Source organism: Pristiophorus japonicus, chromosome 5 (assembly GCF_044704955.1).
Source record: "Pristiophorus japonicus isolate sPriJap1 chromosome 5, sPriJap1.hap1, whole genome shotgun sequence".
Lineage (NCBI taxonomy): Eukaryota > Metazoa > Chordata > Chondrichthyes > Pristiophoridae > Pristiophorus > Pristiophorus japonicus.
In genome coordinates, this window is record NC_091981.1 from 182,296,368 (window position 1) to 182,321,912 (window position 25,545).

At 44.9% G+C, this 25,545-nt stretch overlaps 1 protein-coding gene across 1 annotated transcript in view; it reads right to left on the reverse strand.

Moving 5' to 3' along the window:
- The window catches only part of znf830 (zinc finger protein 830), a 132,286-nt gene that overhangs the window by 47,930 nt on the left and 58,811 nt on the right, over positions 1-25,545 (reverse strand). The window contains exons 6-8 of the mRNA XM_070881153.1: positions 15,755-15,839; positions 11,044-11,107; positions 10,739-10,819 (exon numbers count right to left, since the gene is read on the reverse strand). Of these exons, the coding sequence (XP_070737254.1) occupies positions 10,739-10,819; positions 11,044-11,107; positions 15,755-15,839 (230 nt within the window). The remainder of the gene's footprint in view (positions 1-10,738; positions 10,820-11,043; positions 11,108-15,754; positions 15,840-25,545) is intronic.

Genomic DNA, 25,545 nt, shown 5'->3' on the forward strand with positions numbered 1-25,545 from the left:
CCCACTTCCTTAAGTACTCTGGGATGCAGACCATCAGGCCCCGGGGATTTAGCGGCCTTCAATCCCATCAATTTCACTAACATAATTTCCCGCCTAATAAGGATTTCCTTCAGTTCCTCCTTCTCCCTAGACCCTCGGTCCCCTAGTATTTCCGGAAGGTTATTTGTGGCTTCCTTCGTGAAGGCAGAACCAAAGTATTTGTTCAACTGGTCTGCCATTTCTTTGTTCCCCATTATAAATTCACCTGAATCTGACTGCAAGGGACCTACGTATGTCTTCAAAGGGAGAATATGAAAAGCTTAGGAGAGAAGTAAACAAAAATTCGGACGGCAAAGAGGAACTATGAAATTGAATTATAAAGGAACATAAAACAAAGTGGTAAAATATCTTACAGGCACATCAATAAAAAAGGAAGGTTGGGTTGGGAATAGAGCCATTAAGGGATAGACAGGATAATACCACAGGTAACTATGTTTCTATGTAACGATAGAGAGATGGCAGACATATAAATCATTATTTTGCTTCAGTATTTAGCAGGGAGATAGAATAGATGGACATGACACTGGATGATGAGATTAGCAATGAGATAAGTGAATTTAAAATAAAAAGAGGGGTTATGTTAAATAAACTAAATCAAACTCAGAGGATAAATGCATCCACGCATTTTAAAATAATCTAGGGATGAGATAGCAGAGGCATTACTACACATATTTAATAATTTGTTATAAAAAGGTGTAGTGCCAACAGACTGGTGGATAGCTAACAGAATACCTATATTTAAGAAGGGGATAAAACATTTCCAGGGAATTATAGAACAGTGATCTTATCATCGGTGGTACGAAAAATAATGGAATCCCTACTAAAGGAGAAAATTGAAGAACATCTAGAAACCAAAAATATAATAATGAATAGTCAACATGGATTTCAAAATGGAAAGTCTTTCTTGACCAACCTTACTGAATGTTTTGAAGAGATAAGAGAGAGAGTAGACAATGTTAATGCAGTAGATGTAATTTATCTAAATTTTCAAAAGGCCTTCGATAAGGTACCCCATAATAGACCGATGAACAAGGTCAGAGAATGTGGAGTCAGAGGACAAGTAGCAGAATGGATAGCTAGCTGGCTTCAAGGCAGAAAGCAGAGAGTAGGGGTAAAAGGTAGCTATTCACAGTGGCAGAAGGTAGGTAGTATTGTTCCACAAGGATCAGTGTTGGGACCACTGTTGTTCACAATTTATATTAACTATTTAGGCATTGGAATCAAAAACACAATTTATAAATTTGCAGATGACACCAAATAGGAGGGAGGGAATGGGAGGGGGGGGGGGGGGGGGGAAGCAAAGATAGTCAATACTGAGGAGGACTGCAACAAATTACAGGAGGACATTAATAAACTTGCAGAATGGGCATATAATTGGCAAATGAACTTCAACACAAATAAATGTGAGGTATTACATTTTGGTAGGAAGAATAGGGAGGTCACTTATTACTTGCAGGGTGCTAGTCTAGGTGGGGTAGAGGAACAAAGGGATCTCGGAGTACAAATACACAAATCACTAAAAGTTGCGACACAGATTAGCAAGGCCATAAACAAAGCAAACCAAGCAGTAGGGTTTATTTCTAGAGGTATAAAATTGAAAAGTAGAGAGTTTATGCTAAACCTGTATCAAACCTTGGTTAGACCACACTTAGAGTACTGCGTACAATTCTGGTCACCATATTATAAAAAGGATATCGAGGCACTGAAAAGGGTGCACAGAAGATTTACAAGGATGATGCCAGAAATGCGAGGGTATACATATCAAGAAAGGATGAACAGGCTGGGTCCCTTTTCTCTTGAAAAAAGGCTGAGGGGTGACCTAATAGAGGTATTTAAAATTATGAAAAATTTAGATAAGAGTGGATACGGAGAGAAAGTTTCCATTTGTGGGGAAGAGCATAGCAAGGGGTCATCAATACAAGATAGTCACCAAGAAATCAAATCGGGAATTCAGAAGAAAATTCTTTACCCAAAGAATGGTGAGAATGTGAAACTCGTTACCACAGGGAGCAGTTGAAGCGAATAGTATAGATGCATTTAAGAGAAGGCTAGACAAGCATATAAGGGAGAAGGGAATAGAGGGTTATGTGGATAGATTTAGATGAGAAGATGGAAGGAGGCTCAAGTGGATCATAAACACCGGCATGGACTGGATGGGCTGAATGGCCTGTTTCTGTACCATATATCCTATGTATTCTAATATAGTCAGCCATATAACCAACGGTTTAACCCTTCGAGTGCTGTGGATGAGTTTACTTAAAAAGGGAATTATGACTTAAATATATGGACAGATTTTTAGTGCTATTTAATTTCATTTGTTCATTGAAAATAAACTACACTTTCCCTTCTCAATTCAATTTGTCTAAATAGTAAGCTTTAGAAATACTAAGGGGCCGAATTTGGTCGGCGCCCATTTCTCGGCAGCCCCCGTGCGGTAGCTACCTTTTTGCCACCGACTGCCGCCGGGTCCCGTCGGAAGCTGCTTTCGGCTCCGTTGTGTGGGTGTCAGCGTCAGCGGTTGGGTAGGAGCGGGAGTGAGCGGCCGGCATCATCAGTGTGCGGCAGTTGGAGGCATCTCCACTCGGGGTTCTTCGGAGGGCCTCCAATGCACATGCGCGAGACTTCGCGATTTTATTTGTAGTTTTTCTCTTCAGACGTGCCGTCATTTCAGGGCCATTTGAGGCTGATTGCTGTGCTGCACATGCGCATAAAGGCACACCACTTTATTCCACCTGTGAGTGTGAGAGGGGTGAGTTGGCATTTGAGAAGAGAGGTGGAGGTTGGAGAGGACAGAGTTGGAGGTTGGAGAGGGGGCAGTCGGAGAAATTGAGACACACAAACTGTTCAGCAGCCATTCGTTTCATCATTGGCGATGAGTGGCCAGAAACCAGCAACGAAGACCAGCAAAACCAGGCCCAGAGCTCCCTGGATTAATGAGGAGGAATTGGAGGAGCTAGTAATGGAGGTGGAGTGCAGGTTCAAAGACCTCACCCAGAATGGTCCTGGCAAGCCTCCACCACCCCAATACTGACGCATTTGGAGGGAGATCGCTGAGATCGTGTCTGCAATGGGCAACGTTGAGCGGGATGGGGACCAATGCTGGAAACGTTGGAATGATTTGGTGGCAGCAAGAGTGAGTGAAAATGTATTCGTCCCCACCTGTCCAGCGCCAAAAGGGTTGTGTGCCAGATATGTGTGTGTGTGTGTGTGTGGGTGGGTGGCATCAGCAAAGAGGCTAAAGGCTAAGATGTTTTTTTGTGCAGAAGAAAAAGGCATCCAAGGCAGCAAGCCTACGTGGGACGGGAGGGGGACCAGCAGAGGTGGTCGAATTGAGCAGGCTGGAGGAGCGTGCTTTGGCATTAGTGGGGGGCCGCTGGCGTGCAACCACAACGGTTGATGCCAATCCGGTGCTACAGCATGGTAAGGTTATACTAATCTCTGGTGTGATCGATGCTCATGGCATGAAAGGACATGCAATGTTAAGGCCCTCACGGTTTACCGCACATTTTGTTGCCGAGTATTGGTGTGCCCATGTAGAGATGCAACTCCTGCTGGCAGAATGTGAGATGGCGCGGCTGACATCTCAACTTGACCAGCACCACGTCCCCCACCCACAGACTGAAATGATGTTCTCTACTTGCAGATGTTGACTCGGACAGCACAGACCAAGGCACATCATCTACCTCTGGCCTTCAGAGAAGCCATCAGACCCCAATGTCTCCCACGCTGACGTCGTGCCCCAGCCTAAGACAGCGAATCCCTCTTCCACCCTGCCCCATCCCCCCCAGATCAGCCATTCCCACTGCTCTCACCTCCGCCACCCTGAGCCACGAAGAAGAGGAGAGAGAGGATGGAGAAGGGCCCGTCTTTGAGCCCTTGAGCTCCAGGAGCAGGAACAGGACGACAGCAGCCTCCTGCCATGTGTCAACAGAATCTCGGCGTCAGCATCCGAGTTCCTGGGTTTGGAACGGACTCCACACGGGCAAGCTCAACCAAGCGCAGAGGCCGTGGCCCGAGGTCAAGCAAGGCGCCAGAACCCACCAGCATGCAACTGAGGATCCACCACGGCTCTCTGCAATTCTGGAGATGGTCCAGCTATCACGGACAAGCGTGCAGATAGGTCGCGATATGTTCCAGACCATGACTGGGATAGCTGCCAGCATGGCCACCTTCACCCAGCAGCACAAGATGGACCGGCTCGTCACTGTGTTGGAGCGCACAACCGAGGGCGATGAGGTGTTGAGGCAATAGGTGGCTTCTGGACGCAAAGTGCAATTCTCCGAGCCCACACCCTCAAGGCAGACAGATCCGGAGGAGCAGATATCGGCTCCTTTGGTCACATCCCCTGCCTTCTCACCAAGACATCCTGCTGCCCTCCTGCACAAGCTCGTCAACCAGAGGCAGTGAGGGGCAGAGGAGCAACACACCGTGGTGTAGGCGGGGCAAGGAAGAAGAGCTTGGGCATCGCTTCGGGGGGGGTGGGGAGTGGTGCCGGGTAGAGGGGTGGGTGTTGGTGGTGTAAATGTAATAATGTTATGTAACCTTTGTTATTATGCACTTGCAACACTCACTTTGTTGACCCTCTCTTGTTGAGTGTCTGATTTTATCATGTGTGGTGCCTTGTGAGAAACACACATCTGTCCCTCAGGTCATCTGCTTTATCAGGAATATCTTCCCATCCACATATGACTGCACTGTATCATGGGCAAGGTCATCAGGCCATCGCAACACACTATGTGCTGTGAGGATTATTCGATGTGTCAGATTAATTACACCTCGCAGAATTAACTTATATCCATCATCATAACAAGGCATGCTGGGCACAGGTCTTTTGTGATGAATCAGAACAGATTTTATGAAGTAGTTTCCTTGCAGTACAAAGAAAGACACATTAACAAGGCGATAGTGACAGTCTAGTCTTGAAACCTCAACAGTAGGCCACTGACTCACCGCGGCACTTGTCTCTTGCTGTGTTCTATTGACCATAGTCCTTCCTCAGTTTGGTCTGTAATTGCGCTGCCCCTAAAGTCGAATAGCTGTAACTTTATATCCTTTTCCTCCCATACAAATGTTGTCAAGAGTCTGCAGCTGTCTCAGGCTTACATCCGTAAGACAAAGGTTGTCCACCAGCCTGTCCTCGCTGCACAGCTCTGCCCCCCAGTCATAAAGATCCACGGCATGGCCCTGAACAACGTGGACCATTTCCCATACCTCAGGAGCCTCTTATCAACAAGAGCAGACATTGACGATGAGATTCAACACCGCTTCCAGTGCGCCAGTGCAGCCTTCGGCCGCCTGAGGAAAAGAGTGTTCAAAGACCAGTCCCTCAAATCTGCCGCCAAGCTCATGGTCTACAGGGCTGTAGTGGCTCAGCGACATGGACCATGTACAGCAGACACCTCAAGTCGCTGGAGAAATACCACCAACGATTTCTCCGCAAGATCCTGCAAATCCCCTGGGAGGACAAATGCACCAACATTAGCGTCCTTGACCAGGCCAACATCCCCAGCATTGAAGCACTGACCACACTCAATCAGCTCCACTGGGCAGGCCACATTGTCCGCATGCCAGACATGAGACTCCCAAAGCAAGCGCTCGACTCGGAACTCCTTCATGGCAAACGAGTCAAAGGTGGGCAGAGGAAACGTTACAAGGACACGATTAAAGCCTCCCTGATAAAGTGCAACATCCCCACTGACACCTGGGAGTCCCTGGCCAAAGACTGCCCTAAGAGGAGGAAGTGCATTCGGGAGGGCGCTGAGCACCTCGACTCTCATCGCCGAGAGCATGCAGAAATCAAGCGCAGACAGCGGAAAGAACGTGTTGCAAACCTGTCCCACCCTCCCTTACCCTCAACAACTATCTGTCCCACCTGTGACAGGGACTGTGGTTCTCGTATTGGACTGTGCCGCTAACTAAGGACTCATTTTAAGAGTGGAAGCAAGTCTTCCGCGATTCCAAGGGAGTGCCTATGATGATGACAATAGATCATTCTAACCCTAATCCTCTCACCCTCTAGGTGATATGTAGTGCTTTCTTGAGAACCTTTTGAAGGACTGTCACAGAATTAATTCATCGGCTTGGATGTACAAAATATGACTTTTCACTTATTCATAATTATTTTGCCATTGCCATTGGGCTTCTCAATGAAAGGTCTTTTAGTAAAGTCAAAGAAAAAAGTTTCCATCAGCCTAGACACATTTCAGTCGCTTTTATCACATCCAAATTAAACATGACCACAGCAATAAAGTAAAGCAACATCCACCTAACTTTTTTCCCTCAGTCCCACTGATGATGGTCCAGCACCTGCACCATAGCCGTGATGTGCAGCACTGCAGCACTCGGAGCCCTTCTCCCTGCCGCCCGACTCACCGCCAGCTCAGACCTGCTTTTTGCCAGCGGTCCTTCTGGCAGGCGGCAGGTCGATCGGAGGCCAGCATCCCTCACCAAAATGGCCGATTTGGTGAGGGATGCTGGCATGGGCGGGCGGCATGATGTCATGCCAGCGGATCTGTCCGCAACCAATCTCGCTCCGGGCGGATGGGCGGTTCCGGAGGAATCGCCCAGAAAACTTACATTTCCAGCAGATCCTCAGCGGCTGCAGGGGCAACCTACACCAAATTCGGCCCCTAAGCTTTAAAGATCTAAAGGACTTCAAGATGATACAAATGAGAAGGTCACTTAGTCAATCCATCCAGAAAGCAAAATCCACAGTTTCCCCCCACCCCAATCAGGCCATGGAACTAGTTCTTAACTAAGTTGAAGATTTTCACCTGCACCCTGCACCTGAAGGTTTGTTGCAAGTGTCGGTTATTCCTTGTGTGGAGAGATCTTCTGGACAAGTGTCCTAAATTTGCCTTTCATCAGTTTGAACTTATTCCTTCGTGTCTTGCTGTCATGGTTAACTTGAAGTAGCACACTGGATTTCCATTTCTACACAATTTACTATCTTATATAATTCTGACAGAATTAAAAACAAAAAACTTTACATATAAAATACAGGAAATATACAACTTACTGTTTATGAACAAAATATAGATGAAAGCATGGCATGAAAAATAGCCATATGACATCAATTCAGCTCTTTCCAACAGACTGTACAATTTGTGCAACTTATCACGAAATCTCCTCGGGTAAAAACTTCCCAAAAACACAAAAGTCCAAAATTTCTCCCACAATCTCAACACAATCAATCAGTCAGTCTCCAGGACATCAATCTCCTCGAGTCTTCTCTGACTGGTTTGTCTATTTGTAGCCTACAATCCTTTCTTATACAAACATTCATCAGCTCTGCTCGAGACTTCGGCACAAAAATCTAGGCTGACGCTCCAGTGCAGTACTGAAGGATTGCTGCACTGTCGGAGGGGCCACCTTTCGGATGAGACGCTGAACTGGGGTCCCGTCTGCTCTCTCAGGTTGATGTTAAGGATCCCATGACACTATTCCGAAGAAGAGCGGGGGAGCTACTTCCCGGTGTCATGGCCGGTATTCGTCCCTTGATCAACATCACTAGAGCAGATTGTTTGGTCGTTGTCTCATTGCTGTTTGTGGGAGCTTGCTGTACGTAAGTTGGCTGCCACGTTTCCTGCACTGCAACAGTGACTACACTTCAAGGGGTGCTTCATTGGCTGTGGAGCGCTTTGGGACGTCCAGTGGTCGTGAAAGACACTACAGAAATGCAAGTCATTCTTTCTTTTATACCTGGTGGTGTAATTTAAATGTCAATTTAGGTGAAGTCCACACCATTTGCATTGTGGGGTGGTACCTAAAAGCAGCTGACCATTAAAAGGTGCGACGCACTCCCCGATGGTGAAGGGACCTACTTCAACTTGTATTTATATAGCGCCTTTAATGTACTAAAATGTCCCAAAGTGCTTCACAGGAGCGATTATCGTGCCGTAAATTCCGGCCTCGCCGGGTCCGTCCGAAGTGCCTCACAAAAGCCGGTTTTCAGGGTGTGATGCGCATGCGCCAAAAAACGGCTTTTCCGATCTGTCAGGATTTCTCTAGACAGATCCTCCGCATCCCCGGGAGAAGGACATCCTTGCGGGCGAGATTGAGCTATCTGCCCAAGTCTTGCCCAGAGGATGTCCTTCAAACTTTTATGCCTGGTAAAAGCAGGCGTATAGCTTACTTTTACCAGTGAGAGAGTTTTAAAACATATAAAAATAACATTTTAATGTTAAAAACCCTGTCCATTAAGGTAAGTTTATTTTAAACCCTATTAAAATACACACAAAAAATTCACCCCCCAATTTTTTTTTCTAAAACATTTAATTAACTTTAACTTCAATTAATTTTAAATATGTGAGGTGTTTTTTTATAATTTATTATGTTGTGTTTCTTGTTTTATGGGGGTTTTCTCATTGATAGTAATGGGAACCCGTAAAAACAGAGTTCCCATTATTAACAATGAGAATGCTACCTAGTGATTGGTGGTCCAGGCCCACATGACCCCAGAATTTCCGTACGTACAGGGAAGTAATTTTCCCATACGCTGCGCATCAAATTAAAGTCTCCGACTGCAATCGAAGGCGCCTCCATGACCACCACGTATTTTCGCAAAAAATTTTCGGGTCGGAGACATTCGTCTGAAGGAAGCTTCCGACCAGAATTTTCCCCCCATCAAACAAAATTTGACACCCAGCCATTGAAGGAGAAATTAGGACAGGTGGGTCAAAGGGGTAGGTTTTAAGGAGCATCTTGAGGAGGAGAGAGAGGTTTAGGGAGAGAATTCCAGCACTTAGGGCCCTGGCATCTAAAAGGTACGGCCACCAATGGTTGAGTGATTAAAATCGGGGATACGCAATCCACTGGTTGGTATTGAGTCGATAAAAGCTAAGCATCTCAGGCTTGAGACCAGATCTGCCTTGAGCAGTATTTGAGGGCGACGTGTGGACTCTGGGTGCTGCAGGTGAGAACAGCCATCCAGAGTTTCCACTGTCGAGTGATCCCTGGCAGGTTTCAATATATTAGCTGGCCTGGGGTACAGTAGCATAGGCCTGGACTAATGATCCGGAGGCACAAGTTCAAATACCACCACAGCAGCTGGGGAATTTAAATTCAGTTAATTAAATAAATCTAGAATAAAGAGCTAGTATCAGTAATAGTGACCATGAAACTACCAGATTGTCATAAAAATCCATCTGGTTCACTGGTGTCCTTTGGGGAAGGAAATCTGCTGCCCTTGCCCGGTCTGGGCCTATGTGTGACTCCAGACCCTCAGCAATCTGGTTGATTCTTTATTGCCCTTTGAAGTGGCCCAGCGAACTACTTGGTTGTATATGGCGGCTCACTAGCACTTGCCCGAGGTCAATTAGAGATGGGCAATAAATGCTGGCTTTACCAGCGACGCCCACATCCTGTGAATGAATATAAAAAATGATATCCTCCATAGTTAAATTGCCAGCTGATGCTCTCTGCCCAGGCTCGGGTAAGGAGTGGCCTCTTGGGTGCCTGTGGCACTGTATAATAACATCTGTCAACCTCTGCACAAATGTGGGGTAATACTCCAAATTGGGATGGAACCTAGTTATGCCATTGATTTTACAATATTGTCCCAGTGCAAATCCTGTTTTCACATCGCATTTGCTGACTAATATATTGAAACCTGCTGCGTTCTGCTTTAAAAAGTGCATGTGACGGTGAGAATTTTGAGGACCTCTGCTGCAGCGTATTAAGCTTGGTCTTTCTGCTACACTCAGCAACTCTGATCATTGATACCTAGAATTCAAGCATCAAGACTTTTGCAACACCCAGGTCCAACCTGTATCGCCTCCCTCGCTGTGGCTGCTTCCCCCCCCTTGCCCTCAGGCTACTGTACTGGAGTCAGTAGGCGTAATTTGTGATGTAATTTGAACAGTGGGTGTCCTGTTTTATATACTATCCCCTCAAAGCTGAAATGTGCTCCAACGTTGAGTATAGTATGCATTGCTGTTGGCTCTAGAGGAATGCACCCTAAAGCAAAGTTTTTTTTCCACGACACATAATGGAGAGGGAGCAGTGTGCGGTGGCCCGGCCCGAGTCTCGGCCTGCAAGACCATCAGCAGGCTGGGGCCAATAGAGGGAGCAGGAGGGCGACGGCTGATTGCAATGTGGGCTGGTACAGCAGGAGCGGCGAGGTCAGGGTGAAGGAATGGCAAGAGTTCGTAGAGCGATGTGATCGGGGCCCAGGAGAGGCGAGTTCGGGGCCCAGGAGAGGCGAGCATCCAGGGCCAGTCTACATTGCGATATGTGTGCACACTAGGTTCGTGCAGCAGAGCTGGTCTCCAGTCGTCTTGGTTAATCCTTGCCACTGGGCCAAGACCTAGCTCTGTCAAGTCCGCATGGTGGCTGGGGTGCAACGACCACCACACGTTAAAAAAATCCATGCACAGGCATCTTCCACCCTTCAACATGCAGTTCGGGATCCGGAATATGAGATCCTTCATTGAAACACCTGTGAACTCATCCCTTTTCGGCATGGAAGCAAGTCATCCTCGTTTCGAGGGACAGTCTACGACGATGATAATTGAGTTAAAGCAAGATTGTATTAACTGAGTGCCCACTCTTGATGCTTATTACTTTGAGAGTACTTATTCATTTCTTTAAACAATGTTTTCAGTAATAATAAAACGGATAGTAAATTATTTGCACAGTTTTCAAAGCTTCTAAGACAGATCGATCACTCTTTACTCTTCATGTTCTTTAAGTGACTCACCGTATTAACCTGTCTGATTTCTTTCTGAAACTCTTCCCATTCTTTGTCCATTTGATCTTTTGGTGGGTCTACTTTCCGTACCTATGGTATCAGATGAGAAGGAGCTAGATGTTAAATACATGCAGGTTCTGGAATGGCCAGTTATCAGAAATGCCACAAATGCTAGGTCTGCACTGCCCTCTACAGTTTACCAGACTGAAACCTTCAAAGAAATTAACCATCCAGATGCAGAACAAACATGTTTGGCTAAACTATCAGCATTAGCTCTGGAGAACAAAATAATGCAAATACTATGTGGTACTTGCCTTTGCATCTTTTACCGGATCGTCAAAGAATCCTTCTGGCAAGGCCTCTGCTGTATTCTCTTTCCTGAAACAACAACATAGATCTGATCATCTCAGAGGCTACCAATTATCACCAATCCAGAAACACAGTCTAACTGTAAACTCACCTCTTCAATCACCTCGACTCATAGAAACATAGAAAATAGGTGCAGGAGTAGGTCATTTGGCCCTTCAAGCCTGCACCGCCATTCAATAAGATCATGGCTGATCATTCACCTCAGTACCCCTTTCTTGCTTTCTCCCCTTACCCCTTGATCCCTTTAGCCATAAGGGCCATATTTAACTCCCTCTTGAATATATCCAATGAACTGGCATCAACAACGCTCTGCGGTAGGGAATTCACAGTTAACAACTCTGAGTGAAGAAGTTTCTCCTCATCTCAGTCCTAAATGGCCTACCCCTTATCCTTAGACCGTGTCCCCTGGTTTTGGACTTCCCCAACGTCAGGAACATTCTTCCTACATCTAACCTGTCCAGTCCCGTCAGAACTTTATATGTTTCTATGAGATCCCCTCTCATCCTTCTAAACTCCAATGAATACAGGCCCAGTCGATCCAGGCTCTCCTCATATGTCAGTCCTGCCTTCCCTGGAATCAGTCTGGTGAATCTTTGCTGCACTCCCTCAATAGCAAGAACATCATTCCTCAGATTAGGAGACCAAAACTGAACACAATATTCTAGGTGAGGCCTCACTAAGGCCCTGTACAACTGCAGTCAGACCTCCCTGCTCCTATACTCAAATCCCCTAGCTATGAAGGCCAACATACCATTTGCCTTCTTTACCGCCTGCTGTACCTGCATGCCAACTTTCAATGACTGATGTACCATGACACCCAGGTCTCGTTGCACCTCCCCTTTTCCTAATCTGCCGCCATTCAGATAATATTCTGCCTTCATGTTTTTGCCACCAAAGTGGATAACATCACATTTATCCACATTATACTGCATTTGCCACGCGTTTGCCCACTCACGTAACCTGTCCAAGTCACCCTGCAGCCTTTTAGCGTCTTCCTCACAGCTCACACCACCACCCAATGTAGTGTCATCTGCAAACTTGGAGATATTACACTCAATTCCCTCATCCAAGTCATCAATGTATATTGTAAATAGCTGGGGTCCCAGCACCGAGTCCTGCGGCACCCCACAGTCACTGTCTGCCATTCTGAAAAGGACCCGCTTATCTTGACTCTCTGCTTCCTGTCTGCCAACCAGTTCTCTATCCATGTCAGTACACTACCCCCAATACCATGTGCTTTAATTTTGCACACCAATCTCTTGTGTGGGACCTTGTCAAAAGCCTTTTGAAAGCCCAAATATACCACATCCACTGGTTCTCCCTTGTCCACTCTACCAGTTGCATCCTCAAAAAATTCTAGAAGATTTGTCAAAGCAGGATTTCCCTTTCATAAATCCATGCTGACTTAGAAACTTAGAAACATAGAAAATAGGTGCAGGAGTAGACCATTCGGCCCTTCGAGCCTGCACCGCCATTCAACAAGATCATGTCTGATCACCCACCCCAGCACCTCACCCCATGCCCCCTCCACAACCCCCGACCCCCCCCCAGCCGCATGGACCACATCCAACTCCCTCCCGAACACATCCAATGAACTGGCATCAACAACTCTCCGCGGCAGGGAACCCCACAGGCCAACAACTCCGAGTGAAGAAGTCTCTCCCAATCCCAGCCCCAAACAGCCCACCCCCCATCCCAAGATCCCCGCCCCAGCTCCGGACTCACCCAACACCGGGAACACTCCCCCCGCACCCAACCCGCCCCGTCTCATCAGAATCCTTCCCAAATGCCGAACACCCCCGGATGTCAAGCCTTCATTGGACCGATCCCATCATTGCTTTCCAAATGTGCTGCTATTTCATCCTTAATAATTGATTCCAACATTTTCCCCACTACCGATGTCAGGCTGACTGGTCTATAATTCCCTAACACAATTTCCCGCCTAATAAGGATTTCCTTCAGTTCCACTTTCTCACTCGACCCTCGATCCCCCAGTATGTCCGGAAGGTTATTTGTGTCTTTATTCGTGAAGACAGAACCAAAGTATTTGTTTAACTGGTCTGCCATTTCTTTGTTCTCCATTATAAATTCACCTGAATCTGACTGCAAGGGACTTACATTTGTTTTCACTAATCTTTTTCTCTTCACATATTTTAGAAGCTTTTGCAGTCAGTTTTTATGTTCCCAGCAAGCTTCCTCTCATACTCTATTTTCCCCCTCCTAAATAAATCCTTTGTCCTCCTCTGCTGTATTATAAAATTCTCCCAGTCCTCAGGTTTGCTGCTTTTTCTGGCCAATTTATATGCCTCTTCCTTGGATTTAACAATCCCTAATTTCCCTTGTTAGCCACGGTTGAGCCACCTTCCACGTTTTAATTTTTACGACAGACAGGGATGTACAATTGTTGAAGTTCATCCAAGTGATCTTTAAATGTTTGCCATTGCCTATCAACCGTCAACCCTTTAAGTATCACTTACCAGTCTATTCTAGCCAATTCACGTCTCATACCATCGAAGTTACCTTTCCTTAAGTTCAGGACCCTAGTCTCTGAATTAACTGTGTCGCTCTCCATCTTAATAAAGAATTCTACCAAATTATGGTCATGGGGCCTCGCACTACAAGATTGCTAATTAGCCCTTTCTCATTTCACCTCACCCAGTCTAGGATGGCCAGCCCTCTAGTTGGTTCCTCGACATATTGGTCTAGAAAACCATCCCTAATACACTCCAGGAAATCCTCCTCCACCACATTGCTACCGGTTTGGTTAGCCCAATCAATATGTAGATTAAAGTAGCCCATGATAACTGCTGTACCTTTATTGCATGCATCCCTAATTTCTGTCCCCAACCTCACTACTACTGTTTGGTGGTCTGTACACAACTCCCACTAGCTTTTTCTGCCCTTTGGTATTCCGTAGCTCCACCCATACTGATTCCACATCATCCAAGCTAATGTCCTTCCTTACTATTGCATTAATTTCCTCTTTAACCAGTAATGCCACCCCACCTCCTTTTCCTTTCTGTCTATCCTTCCTAAATGTTGAATACCCCAATACAATACAATATTCCAATTTATAAAGTATTTTAGTATTCGGGATATTAATATTGTGTTTACAAAATGATTGTGAATTCTCACTTTAAAAATAAATGAGTTTTCTCCCACCTTTTTGCTCCTTCTAAGCTATACCACAAAAAATGCAGCAATTCAAGAAGGTCCACTACCACGTTCTCAGCAACTAAAGATGGACAGTAAATGCAAACTTATCAGCATCACATCCCGGTAACAAATTTTTAAAAAGCAGAAAATACAGCTCATTAAAATTACTGCTTTTTTCTGGTTTTTAATAATACTTTGGGCACTTTATAGTGTAACATGAATCATAGAGATTTACAGCATGGAAGGAGGCCATTCAGCCCAAGGTATTCACACCGGCCGACAAAGAGCTATTCAGCCTCATCCCACTTTCCAGCTCTTGGTCCATAGCCCTGTAGGTTACGTCACTTCAAGTGTACATCCAAGTACTTTTAAAATTTGGTGAGGGTGTTTGTCTCTACCACCCTTTCAGGCACCGAGTTCCAGACCCGCACCACCCTTTGGGTGAAAACAATTCCCTTCAAATCCCCTCTATACCTCCTACCAATTACTTTTAATCTATGCTCCCTGGTTGTTGACGCCTCTGCTAAGGGAAACAGGTCCTTTCTTTCCACTATATCTAGGCCCCTCATAATTTTATACACCTCAATAAGGACTCCCCCTCAGCTTCCTCTGTTCCAAAGAAAACAAACCCAGCCTATCCAATCTTTCCTCATAGCTTAAATTCTCCAGTGTAGGCAACAACCTCGTAAATCTCCTCTGTACCCTCTCTAGTGCAATCACATCTTTCCTGTAATGTGGTGACCAGAACTGCACGCAGTACTTTAACTGTGGCCTAACTAATGTTTTATACAGTTCAAGCATAACCTCCTTGCTCTTATATTCTATGCCTCAGCTAATAAAGGCAAGTATTTCGTATGCCTTCTTAACCACCTTATCTACTTGGCCTGCTACCTTCAGAGATCTGCAGACATGCACTCCAAGGTCCCTTTGTTCCTCTGCACTTCTCATGTCCTACCATTTAATGTGTATTCCCTTGCCGTGTTAGCCCTCCCAAATGCATTACCTCTCACTTCTCTGGATTGAATTCCATTAGTCACTGTTCTGCCCACCTGACCAGTTGATTGATATCTTCCTGCAGTCCACAGCTTTCTTCTTCATTATCAACCACACAGCCAATTTTTGTATCAGTCACAAACTTCTTAATCATACCCCTTACATTCATGTCTAAATCATTGATATATCCCACAAAAAGCAATGGACCTAGAACTGAGCCATGCGGGACCCCACTCGAAACAGTGAAGTGTGAATATCAGAAAATGTTTCTTAGATAGATGGGGAGGCTACCAAGTAAATACACTGCTATAGGATAAATCTATTTTCTTATGCTTAAAATATTTGATTATGAAGAATTAATTAAAAGTAAATTAATAGTTAGAAAGCATTATATCTATTTTTTCATAAATGGAGCAACATTTGAAGACACAATGACCATTAACATGTGCTGCAATTACTAAACTTGGTCTGTAATTAGATCATAATTACCACAATCAGAATGTTCACCTTTCCACTGCTTTATCTGGTTGTTCTGGTTTCTGAATGGATCCGGAATGAGAAACAGAAGGTGCTGGATTGCCATCAAAGAAATCTGGCAAGGGTTGAGAGAAATAAAAAAAAATGAATCAAAAATCACAACCAGTGAACTTAAAATCATGGAACACTAAATTTTCCTTACTTTCCAAGAGTTTTATATTTCTCTTAACTCACACATTAATACCCTTTTTAACTAAGAGGGTGGATGGACCACCTGTTAAAGCCTCCATCGTTGTCACTATGCAACTACACATAGGAAATTTAAATTATTGCCTCTTGGAAATACCCTGAATGTGGGCTTTCCGACTGGGATACACTTCCAGTGGGGCAGGAGTTCCACTCAACTCTGCAGATGCCCTCCCTTCTTCTGTAACCCTGGATGTATTCCCAGCCCCAGAGTAATGTACATGCAAGAGTCGCAGCAGACTGAGAGGCTCAGACTTGCTGCAGCATGTCTCAGAGGCCTGTTGCAGTAGGAAGAAAACTACTGAACTGCTTGAAGATAAACCATTTCTCTTTTGCCTCATCATTTTTAATTTTGCTGATATGCTTGTGTACGGCGCGCTTCAAACTATCTGTACATGTCCGTCTTCGTTTGAAGCTCCAAGGCTACCTCCGCTGACCTTCAAAAGGTAGATGCCAGGGCCTTATCCAACAGAGCTAAGCGATCCCACAACCAATGGATCAGATCAAAGTTCTGCAGTCCTGTCACAGACATTCGTGAATGGTGGTGAACCATTAAACAACTGATGGGAGGAGGAGGCTCTCTGGATGAGTGCAGTTCCATTAACACTCAAGACCGAGTAATTACAGGCCAGTCAGCCTAACCTCAGTGGTAGGAAAATTATTGGAAAAAATCCAGGACAGGATAAATCTTCACTTAGAAAGACACGGATTAATCAAGGACAGTCAGCACATATTTGTTAAGGGAAGGTCGTATCTGACTAACTTGACTGAATTTTTCGAGGAGGTAAACAGGAGGGTCGATGAAGGCAAATCGTATGATGTAGTGTATATGGATTTTCGCAAAGCTTTTGATAAAGTTCCACATGGCAGACTGGTCACAAAAGTAAAAGCCTATGGGATCCAGGGCAAAGTGGCAAGCTGGATCCAAAATTGGCTCGGAGGCAGGAAGCAAAGGGTAATGGTTGATGGGTGTTTTTGGGACTGGAAGGATGTTTCCTGTGGGGTTCCGCAGGGCTCAGTACTAGGTCCCTTGCTTTTTGTGATATACATCAATGATCTAGACTTGAATATAGGGGGTAAGATTAACAAGTTTGCAGATGATACTAAAATCGGCTATGTGGTTGATAATGAAGAAGAAAGCTGCGGACTGCAGGAAGATATCAATCAACTGGTCTGGTGGGCAGAACAGTGGCAAATGGAATTTAATCCAGAGAAGTGTGAGGTAATGCATTTGGGGAGGGCTAACAAGGAAAGGGAATAGACATTAAATGATAGGATACTGAGAAGTTTAGAGTAACAAAGGGACTTTGGAGTGCATGTCCACAGATCCCTGAAAGTTGCAGGCAGGTAGATAAGGTGGTTAAGAAGGCATACGGAATGCTTGCCTTTATTAGCTGAGGCATAGAATACAGGAGCAGGGGATGGGGTTATGCTTGAACTGTATAAAACACTGGTTAGGCCACAGCTGGAATACTGCTTGCAGTTCTGGTCACCGCATTACAGGAAGGACGTGATTGCACTGGAGAGGGTACAGAGGAGATTTATGAGGATTTTACCGAGAGTGGAGAATCTAAGCTATGAGGATAGATTAGATAGGCTGGATTTGTTTTCATTGGAACAGAGGAGGCTGAGGGGAGACCTCATTGAGGTGTATAAAACTATGAGGGGCCTACATATAGTGGATAGAACAGTCCTATTTCCCTTAGCAGAGGAGTCAACAACCAGGGGGCATAAATTTAAAATAATTGGTAGACAGTTTAGAGGGAATTTGAGGGAAAACTTCTTCACGCAGAGGGTTGTGGGGATCTGGAACTCACTGCCTAAAAGGGTGGTAGAGGCAGAAATCCTCACCACATTTAAAAAGTACTTGGATGTGCACCTGAAGTGCCGTAACCTGGTGGGTTATGGACCTAGAGCTAGAACGTGAGATTAGGCTTGATAATCTCTTGTTGGCCAGCATGGACACAATGGGCCGAAATGGGCTACTTCCGTGCTGTAAACTTCTATGATTCTATGCTCGACACCATCCAGATCAAAGCAACCCACTTGATTGGCATCCCATCCACCACCTTAAACATTTACTCCCTCCACCACCGTGGCTGCAGTGTGTACCCTCTGCAAGATGCACTGCAACAACTCGCCAAGTCCTTTTCGACAGCACCTCCCAAACCCATGACTTCTACCATCTAGATGAAGAACAAGGGAAGCAGGTGCATGAGAGCACCATTACCTCTAACGTTCCCTTCAAGTCCCACACCATCCTGACTTGGAAGTATATCACTTCATAGTCGCTGGGTCAAAATCCTGGAATTCCCTCCCGAACAGCACTGTGTGAGTACCTTAACCACGCAGACTCATGACCATCTTCTCAATGGGCAATTAGGGATGGGCAATAAATGCTGGACTTGCCAGTGACGCCCACATACCAAGAACAATTTTTTTTTTTTTAAAGTACTAAAAGTTTGAGTTTTCTTGGCTGCCCAAGCAGTGGGAAGCATGCCAGTGCTAGTAGGCTGCTTGTTAAATGCCAGCAGTACTGCTAAGCACACATAGGGGTCTCTAAGCTAGACCCTGCCAACCTGCACCCAAGTTCTCCATGTAAGATGTGTCCCAACGGGGAAGAGTTACATTCATAGAATCATAGAATGGTTACATCGTGGAAGGCGGCCATTTAGCCTGTCGAACCCGCTGCAAGAGCACCTCAAGTGAGTCCCACTCCCCTGCCCTTTCCCCGTAAGCCTGAATTTTTTTTTCTTTCAGGTACTTATGCAACTCCCTTTTGAAAGCAGTGATAGTGTCTGCCTCCACCACCCTTTCAGGCAGTGCACTGCAGGTCCTAACCACTCACTGTGTAAAAAAGTTTTTTCTTACGTCGCCTTTGGTTCTTTTGCCAATTACCTTAAATCTGTGTCCTCTGGTTCTCGACCCTTCTACCGACGGAAAAAGTTTCTCTTGATCTACTCTGTCCAGACTCATGACTTTGAACACCTCTATCAAATCTCCTCTCAATCTTCTCTGCTCCAACAACAATTTGTATTTGTATAGCACCTTTAACAAAGTGAAACATCCCAAGACGCTTCATAGGAGTATTATGAGATTAAAAAAATGTGACACCGAGCCGCATAAGTAGAAATTAGCGCAGGTGATCAAAAGCTTAGTCAAAGAGGGTTGGTTAACATAGAAAATAGGTGCAGGAGTCGGCCATTCGGCCCTTCGAGCCTGCACCGCCATTCAATGAGTTCATGGCTGAACATGCAACTTCAGTACCCCATTCCTGCTTTCTCGCCATACCCCTTGATCCCCCGAGTAGTAAGGACTACATCTAACTCCTTTTTGAATATATTTAGTGAATTGGCCTCAACAATTTCTGTGGTAGAGAATTCCACAGGTTCACCACTCTCTAGGTGAAGAAGTTTCTCCTCATCTTGGTCCTAAATGGCTTACCCCTTATCCTTAGACTGTGACCCCTAGTTCTGGACTTCCCCAACATTGGGAACATTCTTCCTGCATCTAACGTGTCTAAACCCGTCAGAATTTTAAACGTTTCTATAAGATCCCCTCTCATTCTTCTGAACTCCAGTGAATACAAGCCCAGTTGATCCAGTCTTTCTTTCTATGTCAGTCCCACCATTCCAGGAATCAGTCTGGTGAACCTTCACTGTACTCCCTCAAAAGCAAGAATGCCCTTCCTCAAGTTAGGAGACCAAAACTGTGCACAATACTCCAGGTGTGGCCTCACCAAGGCCCTGTACAACTGTAGCAACACCTCCCTGCCCCTGTACTCAAATCCCCTTGCTATGAAGGCCAACATGCCATTTGCTTTCTTAACCGCCTGCTGTACCTGCATGCCAACCTTCAATGACTGATGTACCATGACACCCAGATCTCGTTGCACCTCCCCTTTTCCTCATCTGTCACCATTCAGATAATAGTCTGTCTCTCTGTTTTTACCACCAATGTGGAGAACCTCACATTTATCCACATTATTCTTCATCTGCCATGCATTTGCCCACTCACCTAACCTATCCAAGTCACTCTGCAGCCTCATAGCATCCTCCTCGCAGCTCACACTGCCACCCAACTTAGTGTCATCCGCAAATTTGGAGATACTGCATTTAATCCCCTCGTCTAAATCATTAATGTACAGTGTAAACAGCTGGGGCCCCAGCACAGAACCTTGTGGTACCCCACTAGTCACTGCCTGCCATTCTGAAAAGGACCCATTTACTCCTACTCTTTGCTTCCTGTCTGCCAACCAGTTCTCAATCCACGTCAGCACACTACCCCCAATCCCATGTGCTTTAACTTTGCACATTAATCTCTTGTGTGGAACCTTGTCGAAAGCCTTCTGAAAGTCTAAGTACACCACGTCAACCGGTTCTCCCTTGTCCACTCTACTGGAAACATCCTCAAAAAATTCCAGAAGATTTGTCAAGCATGATTTCCCTTTCACAAATCCATGCTGACTTGGACCTATCATGTCACCTCTTTCCAAATGCGCTGCTATGACATCCTTAATAATTGATTTCATCATTTTACCCACTACCGATGTCAGGCTGACCGGTTTATAATTCCGTTTTCTCTCTCCCTCCTTTTTTAAAAAGTTGTGTTACATTGGCTACTCTCCATTCCATAGGAACTGATCCAGAGTCTATGGAATGTTGGAAAATGACTGTCAATGCATCCACTATTTCCAAGGCCACCTCCTTAAGTACTTTGGGATGCAGTCCATCAAGCCCTGGGGATTTATTGGCCTTCAATCCCATCAATTTCCCAAACATAATTTCCCGACTAATAAAGATTTCCCTCAGTTTCTCCTCCTTACTAGACCCTCTGACCCCTTTTATATCCGGAAGGTTGTTTGTGTCCTCCTTAGTGAATACCGAACCAAAGTACTTGTTCAATTGGTCTGCCATTTCTTTGTTCCCCGTTATGACTTCCCCGATTCTGACTGTAGGAGACCTACGTTTGTCTTTTTCTCTTTACGTATCTATAGAAGCTTTTGCAGTCCATCTTAATGTTCCCTGCAAGCTTCCTCTTGTACTCTATTTTCCCTGCTCTAATCAAACCCTTTGTCCTCCTCTGCTGAGTTCTAAATTTCTCCCAGTCCCCGGGTTCATTGCTATTTCTGGCCAATTTGTATGCCACTTCCTTGGCTTTACTACTATCCCTGATTTCCTTTTGAGAGCCACGGTTGAGTCACCTTCCCTTTTTTATTTTTATGCCAGACAGAGATGTACAATTGTTATAGTTCATCCATGCAGTCTCTAAATGTCTGCTATTGCCCATCCACTGTCAACCCCTTCAGTATCATTCGCCAATCTCTCCTAGCCAATTCACGCCTCATACCTTCAAAGTTACCCTTCTTTAAGTTCTGCACCATGGTCTCTGAATTAACTGTTTCATTCTCTATCCTAATGTAGAATTCCATCATGTTATGGTCACTCTTCCCCAAGGGGCCTCGCACAACGAGATTGCTAATTAATCCTCTCTCATTACATAACACCCAGTCGAAGATGGCCTCCCCCCTAGTTGGTTCCTCGACATATTGGTCTAGAAAACCATCCCTTATGCACGCCAGGAAATCCTCCTCCCCCATATTGCTTCCAGTTTGGTTAGCCCAATCTATGTGCATATTAAAGTCACCCATGATAACTGCTGCACCTTTATTGCATGCACCACTAATTTCCTGTTTGTTGCCCTCCCCAACATCACTACTACTGTTTGGAGGTTTGTACACAACTCCCACTAACGTTTTTTGCCCTTTGGTGTTCTGCAGCTCTACCCATATAGATTCCACATCATCCAAGCTAATGTCCTTCCTAACTATTGTATTAATCTCCTTTTTAATCAGCAATGCTACCCCACCTCCTTTTCCTTTTATTCTATCCTTCCTGAATATTGAATACCCTTGGATGTTGAGTTCCCAGCCCTGATCATCCTGGAGCCACGTCTCTGTAATCCCAATCACATCATATCTGTTGACATCTATTTGCACAGTTAATTCATCCACCTTATTACGGATACTCCTTGCATTAAGACACAAAGCCTTTAGGCTTGTTTTTTTAACACCCTTTGTCCTTTAAGAATTATTATTTAGTATCTTGAAGGCTTGAAGGAGAAAAGCTTTAGGCAGGGAGTTCCAGAGCTTGGGGCCTAGGCAACAGAAGGCACGGTCACCAATGGTTGAGCGATTATCATCAGGGATGCTCAAGAAGACAGAATTAGAGGAGCACAGACATCTCGGGGGGGGCTGGAGGAGATTGCAGAGATAGGGAGAGGCAAGGCCATGGAGGGATTGAAAATAAGGATGAGAATTTTTAAATCAAGGCATTGCTTAACCAGAAGCCAATGTAGGTCATCAAGCACAGGGGTGATGGGTGAGTGGGACTTGGTGCGAGTTAGGACACGGGCAACTGAGTTTTGGATCACCTTTAGTTTACGTAAAGTAGAATGTGGGAGGCCAGCCAGGAGTGCTTTGGAATAGTCAAGTCTAGATGTAATAAAGGCATGGATGAGGGCTTGAGCTGCGGAAGAGCTGAGGCAAGGACGGAGACGGGCAATGTTACGGACGTGGAAATAGGCAGTCTTAGTTATGCTGCAGATATGTGTTCGAAAGTTCAATTCAGGGTCAAATATGACACCAAGGTTGCGAACAGTCTGGTTCAGCCTCAGACAGAAGTTGGGGAGAGGGATGGAGTCTGGCGAGGGAACGGAGTTTGTGGTGGGGCCCGAAAACAATGCCTTCGGTCTTCCCAATATTCAGTAAGGAGAGCAACCCTAGCTTCTCCAGTCTATCCACGTAACTGAAGTCTCTCATCTCTGGAATCATTCTCGTAAATCTTTTCTGCACCTTCTCTAAGGCTTTCACATCCTTCTTAAAGTGCGATACCCAGAATTGTACACAATACTCCAGTTGAAGCCGAATCAGTGTTTTATACAGGTTCATCATAATTTCCAAACTTTTGTACTCTATACCTCTATTCATTAAGCCCAGCATCCCGTAAGCTTATATTTTATAACCGTTTTCTCAATCTGACCTGCCACCTTCAACGATTTGTGCACATATACCCCTAGGTTTCTTTGTTCACGCACCCGCTGTAGGATTGTGCCCTTTAGTTTCTATTTCCTCTCTTCATTCTTTCTACCAAAATGTAACACTTCATACTTTTCTGCATTAAATGTCATCTGCCATGTGTTCATTCCATTTGAGCAAACAAAAACTTTACCCATGAGGGATTTTTTAGTAGCTTGGTTTAGACATTATTAAACATGACAATGGGTTGTCTATATGGGTCAAGCATCGGCTGACAAAACAAAAATGGCAGAAACAATCAAGTTAAGTTTAACAGACAATATAAGAGACTTTGAAGTATGACGTACACTATGCTATGTTTACTAGCCGTAAAACATTCATAATAAAATATATATAAAAAGTTGTATTATGAAACTTGGAGGTTCATATAATGAGGGGCATTATGTCAAGTGGTATTATCAAGGATGTCGGGCTGGATTTCCGGTAGTTTGCGACCGGGTTTTCGCCACGTTTTGACCCTCTGCGGCGAAAAATGGGGCAGTCAGCTGTTTTTCGTACGGGCGTGATCCTCGGGTCGGTTTTTGCAGCAGCGCTTAAAAGCACCGCCGGGGAGAGCTGCGTCGGGTATGCAACGGTTCGCATTGCGACACCGGCACAAGTTTCGTCAATCACCTGACCCATACGCCGCAAAATGCACCCCTCGATGATCGCCAGGGAAAACACAGCGGTGCAGCCCTGCTGGTGGCGGTGACTTGGATAAACTGTAAAAAAGGTAAGTTAAAGTTTTTATTTTATATTGTTGCAGCGATTTGTGTGGTAAGGGTGTTGGCAATGTTTTTTGAAAGTTTGTGTGAATTTCTTTTCCCTTCCTAAGGCCTCTCTCGGAGTGCTCCCGGCCTCGCACTAAAGTTGGCAAGGATCCCATTTTTGCGCCGCAAAACTAGTACAGCGTCTCCCTTTGAGTGGCACAGGGCCCAAATGATGAAAGTTGCTCCACAAAGCGCAAATGTTAATCGGGAGGTAAATTTCCCACCCCACTTCCGTTTTTGCTGTGAAAATGGCAAAGCTGAAAATCCAGCCCAATGACTTATCAGCACTGGGGGCACCCAGGGATCTGGCAGCATTGGGACTTTACTCTGATGAAGGACTTTGAGAAAGGTCCAAGTGTCTGGGAGCTTTGGGAAGGGGGTCCAGGAAACACTAGAAGGAGCGTTGAGGAGGAGGAGCAGTTTGTTACACAGTCTTTCTGACAAAGCAAAAAAATGAACAAATCCTCACAGGATGAGGGGCCACATCTCTTACTTCAAGACAGAAATCTAATGATGCATATTGGAAAATTCTGCAAACTGCACATGCTCAGGCTGCACATATACATACAGTCGTGAACTCCAACTGCTCTGGGGGAAAAAGATCCAGTTGAAATCCAGGTCTTTGAGACAGGCTGAAGTATAAACTTTAAGGGTGGCATTAAAAGATACAAATGACAATCCAACTGGTAAATTTAATCCATGTTTTTGTGAATTATGTAATTTTTTCACCTTATCTTGTGTAAAACCTTAATTTGAACTTTAGAAACCAATCAAGAAAAAAGAATGTTGGATTTCAACAAAGCACTTGGAGTGATTCAATTGGTTTACTCTTATTTCTCCACTGGTCACTTTAGATTAGTTGTTTTCATAAGTACTTCATAATTTCAAATCTTTCTAGCGTTTACTGTGCGTTTGATTCATACATTCGTAACTCTCCAATTCTGATTTTATTTTGAGCCAATCAACAAGTGTGATGGCATAACGGTGACATTGGGTTTTCCCGCTTTATAAATTTTGACAATTTTATGATTAAAAATATTGGCATTCTAAGCTTTACTCAAAAATCGTAATATGCGAACTGGCGATAATGTAGTGTATACAAAACTGTTAACATATTACCAGCAGATCTTTGGTGGCATTGCTTGCAATATGTTGGAGGATATACTGTTTTACAACAAATAAGGCATTGATAAAGTATGATGGGAAAAGTGTGACAGGGAATGCATTACAGGAAGTAAGTCTGATACTTAGGAAAGGGCTGTAACCCAGGGACTTTTAATTTAATAGCTGTAAGAACCCCTGTGTTGTTACACACGGAGAAACAAAACCAAGTGTCGTTTTTTAGATCAAGCAGGTTCTAAGGAGATAATTGGAGGAGGGATGCGGGGGAGGGAGAAGGGAAGGGATTGAGGGAGCTAGGAATGGAACAGTGAGGATGAGGTGGAAGAAGGAGCGAGGTTGGCGAAAGGGAGCGAGGTGGAAGGGGCAATTTTTAGGAGAAGTTAAGGAGGGGGAAATTAAAATGGAGATGGGGAAGTGGACGTGCGGGGGAAGAGGTACAGTGGGAAAGTGGGGAGGAGGAGCCAGTGGTTGGGAAAGAATCATACTTGAAAATTGGAAACAGGGATCGTGATGAGAAACTGGCTTAAGAGAGTGGGAGGTGGATCCTTTCAACTACCCGCTCTTGCTCATCTGTGTTTATTGCACAGTCATTTTAAGGTGTGCTTAAT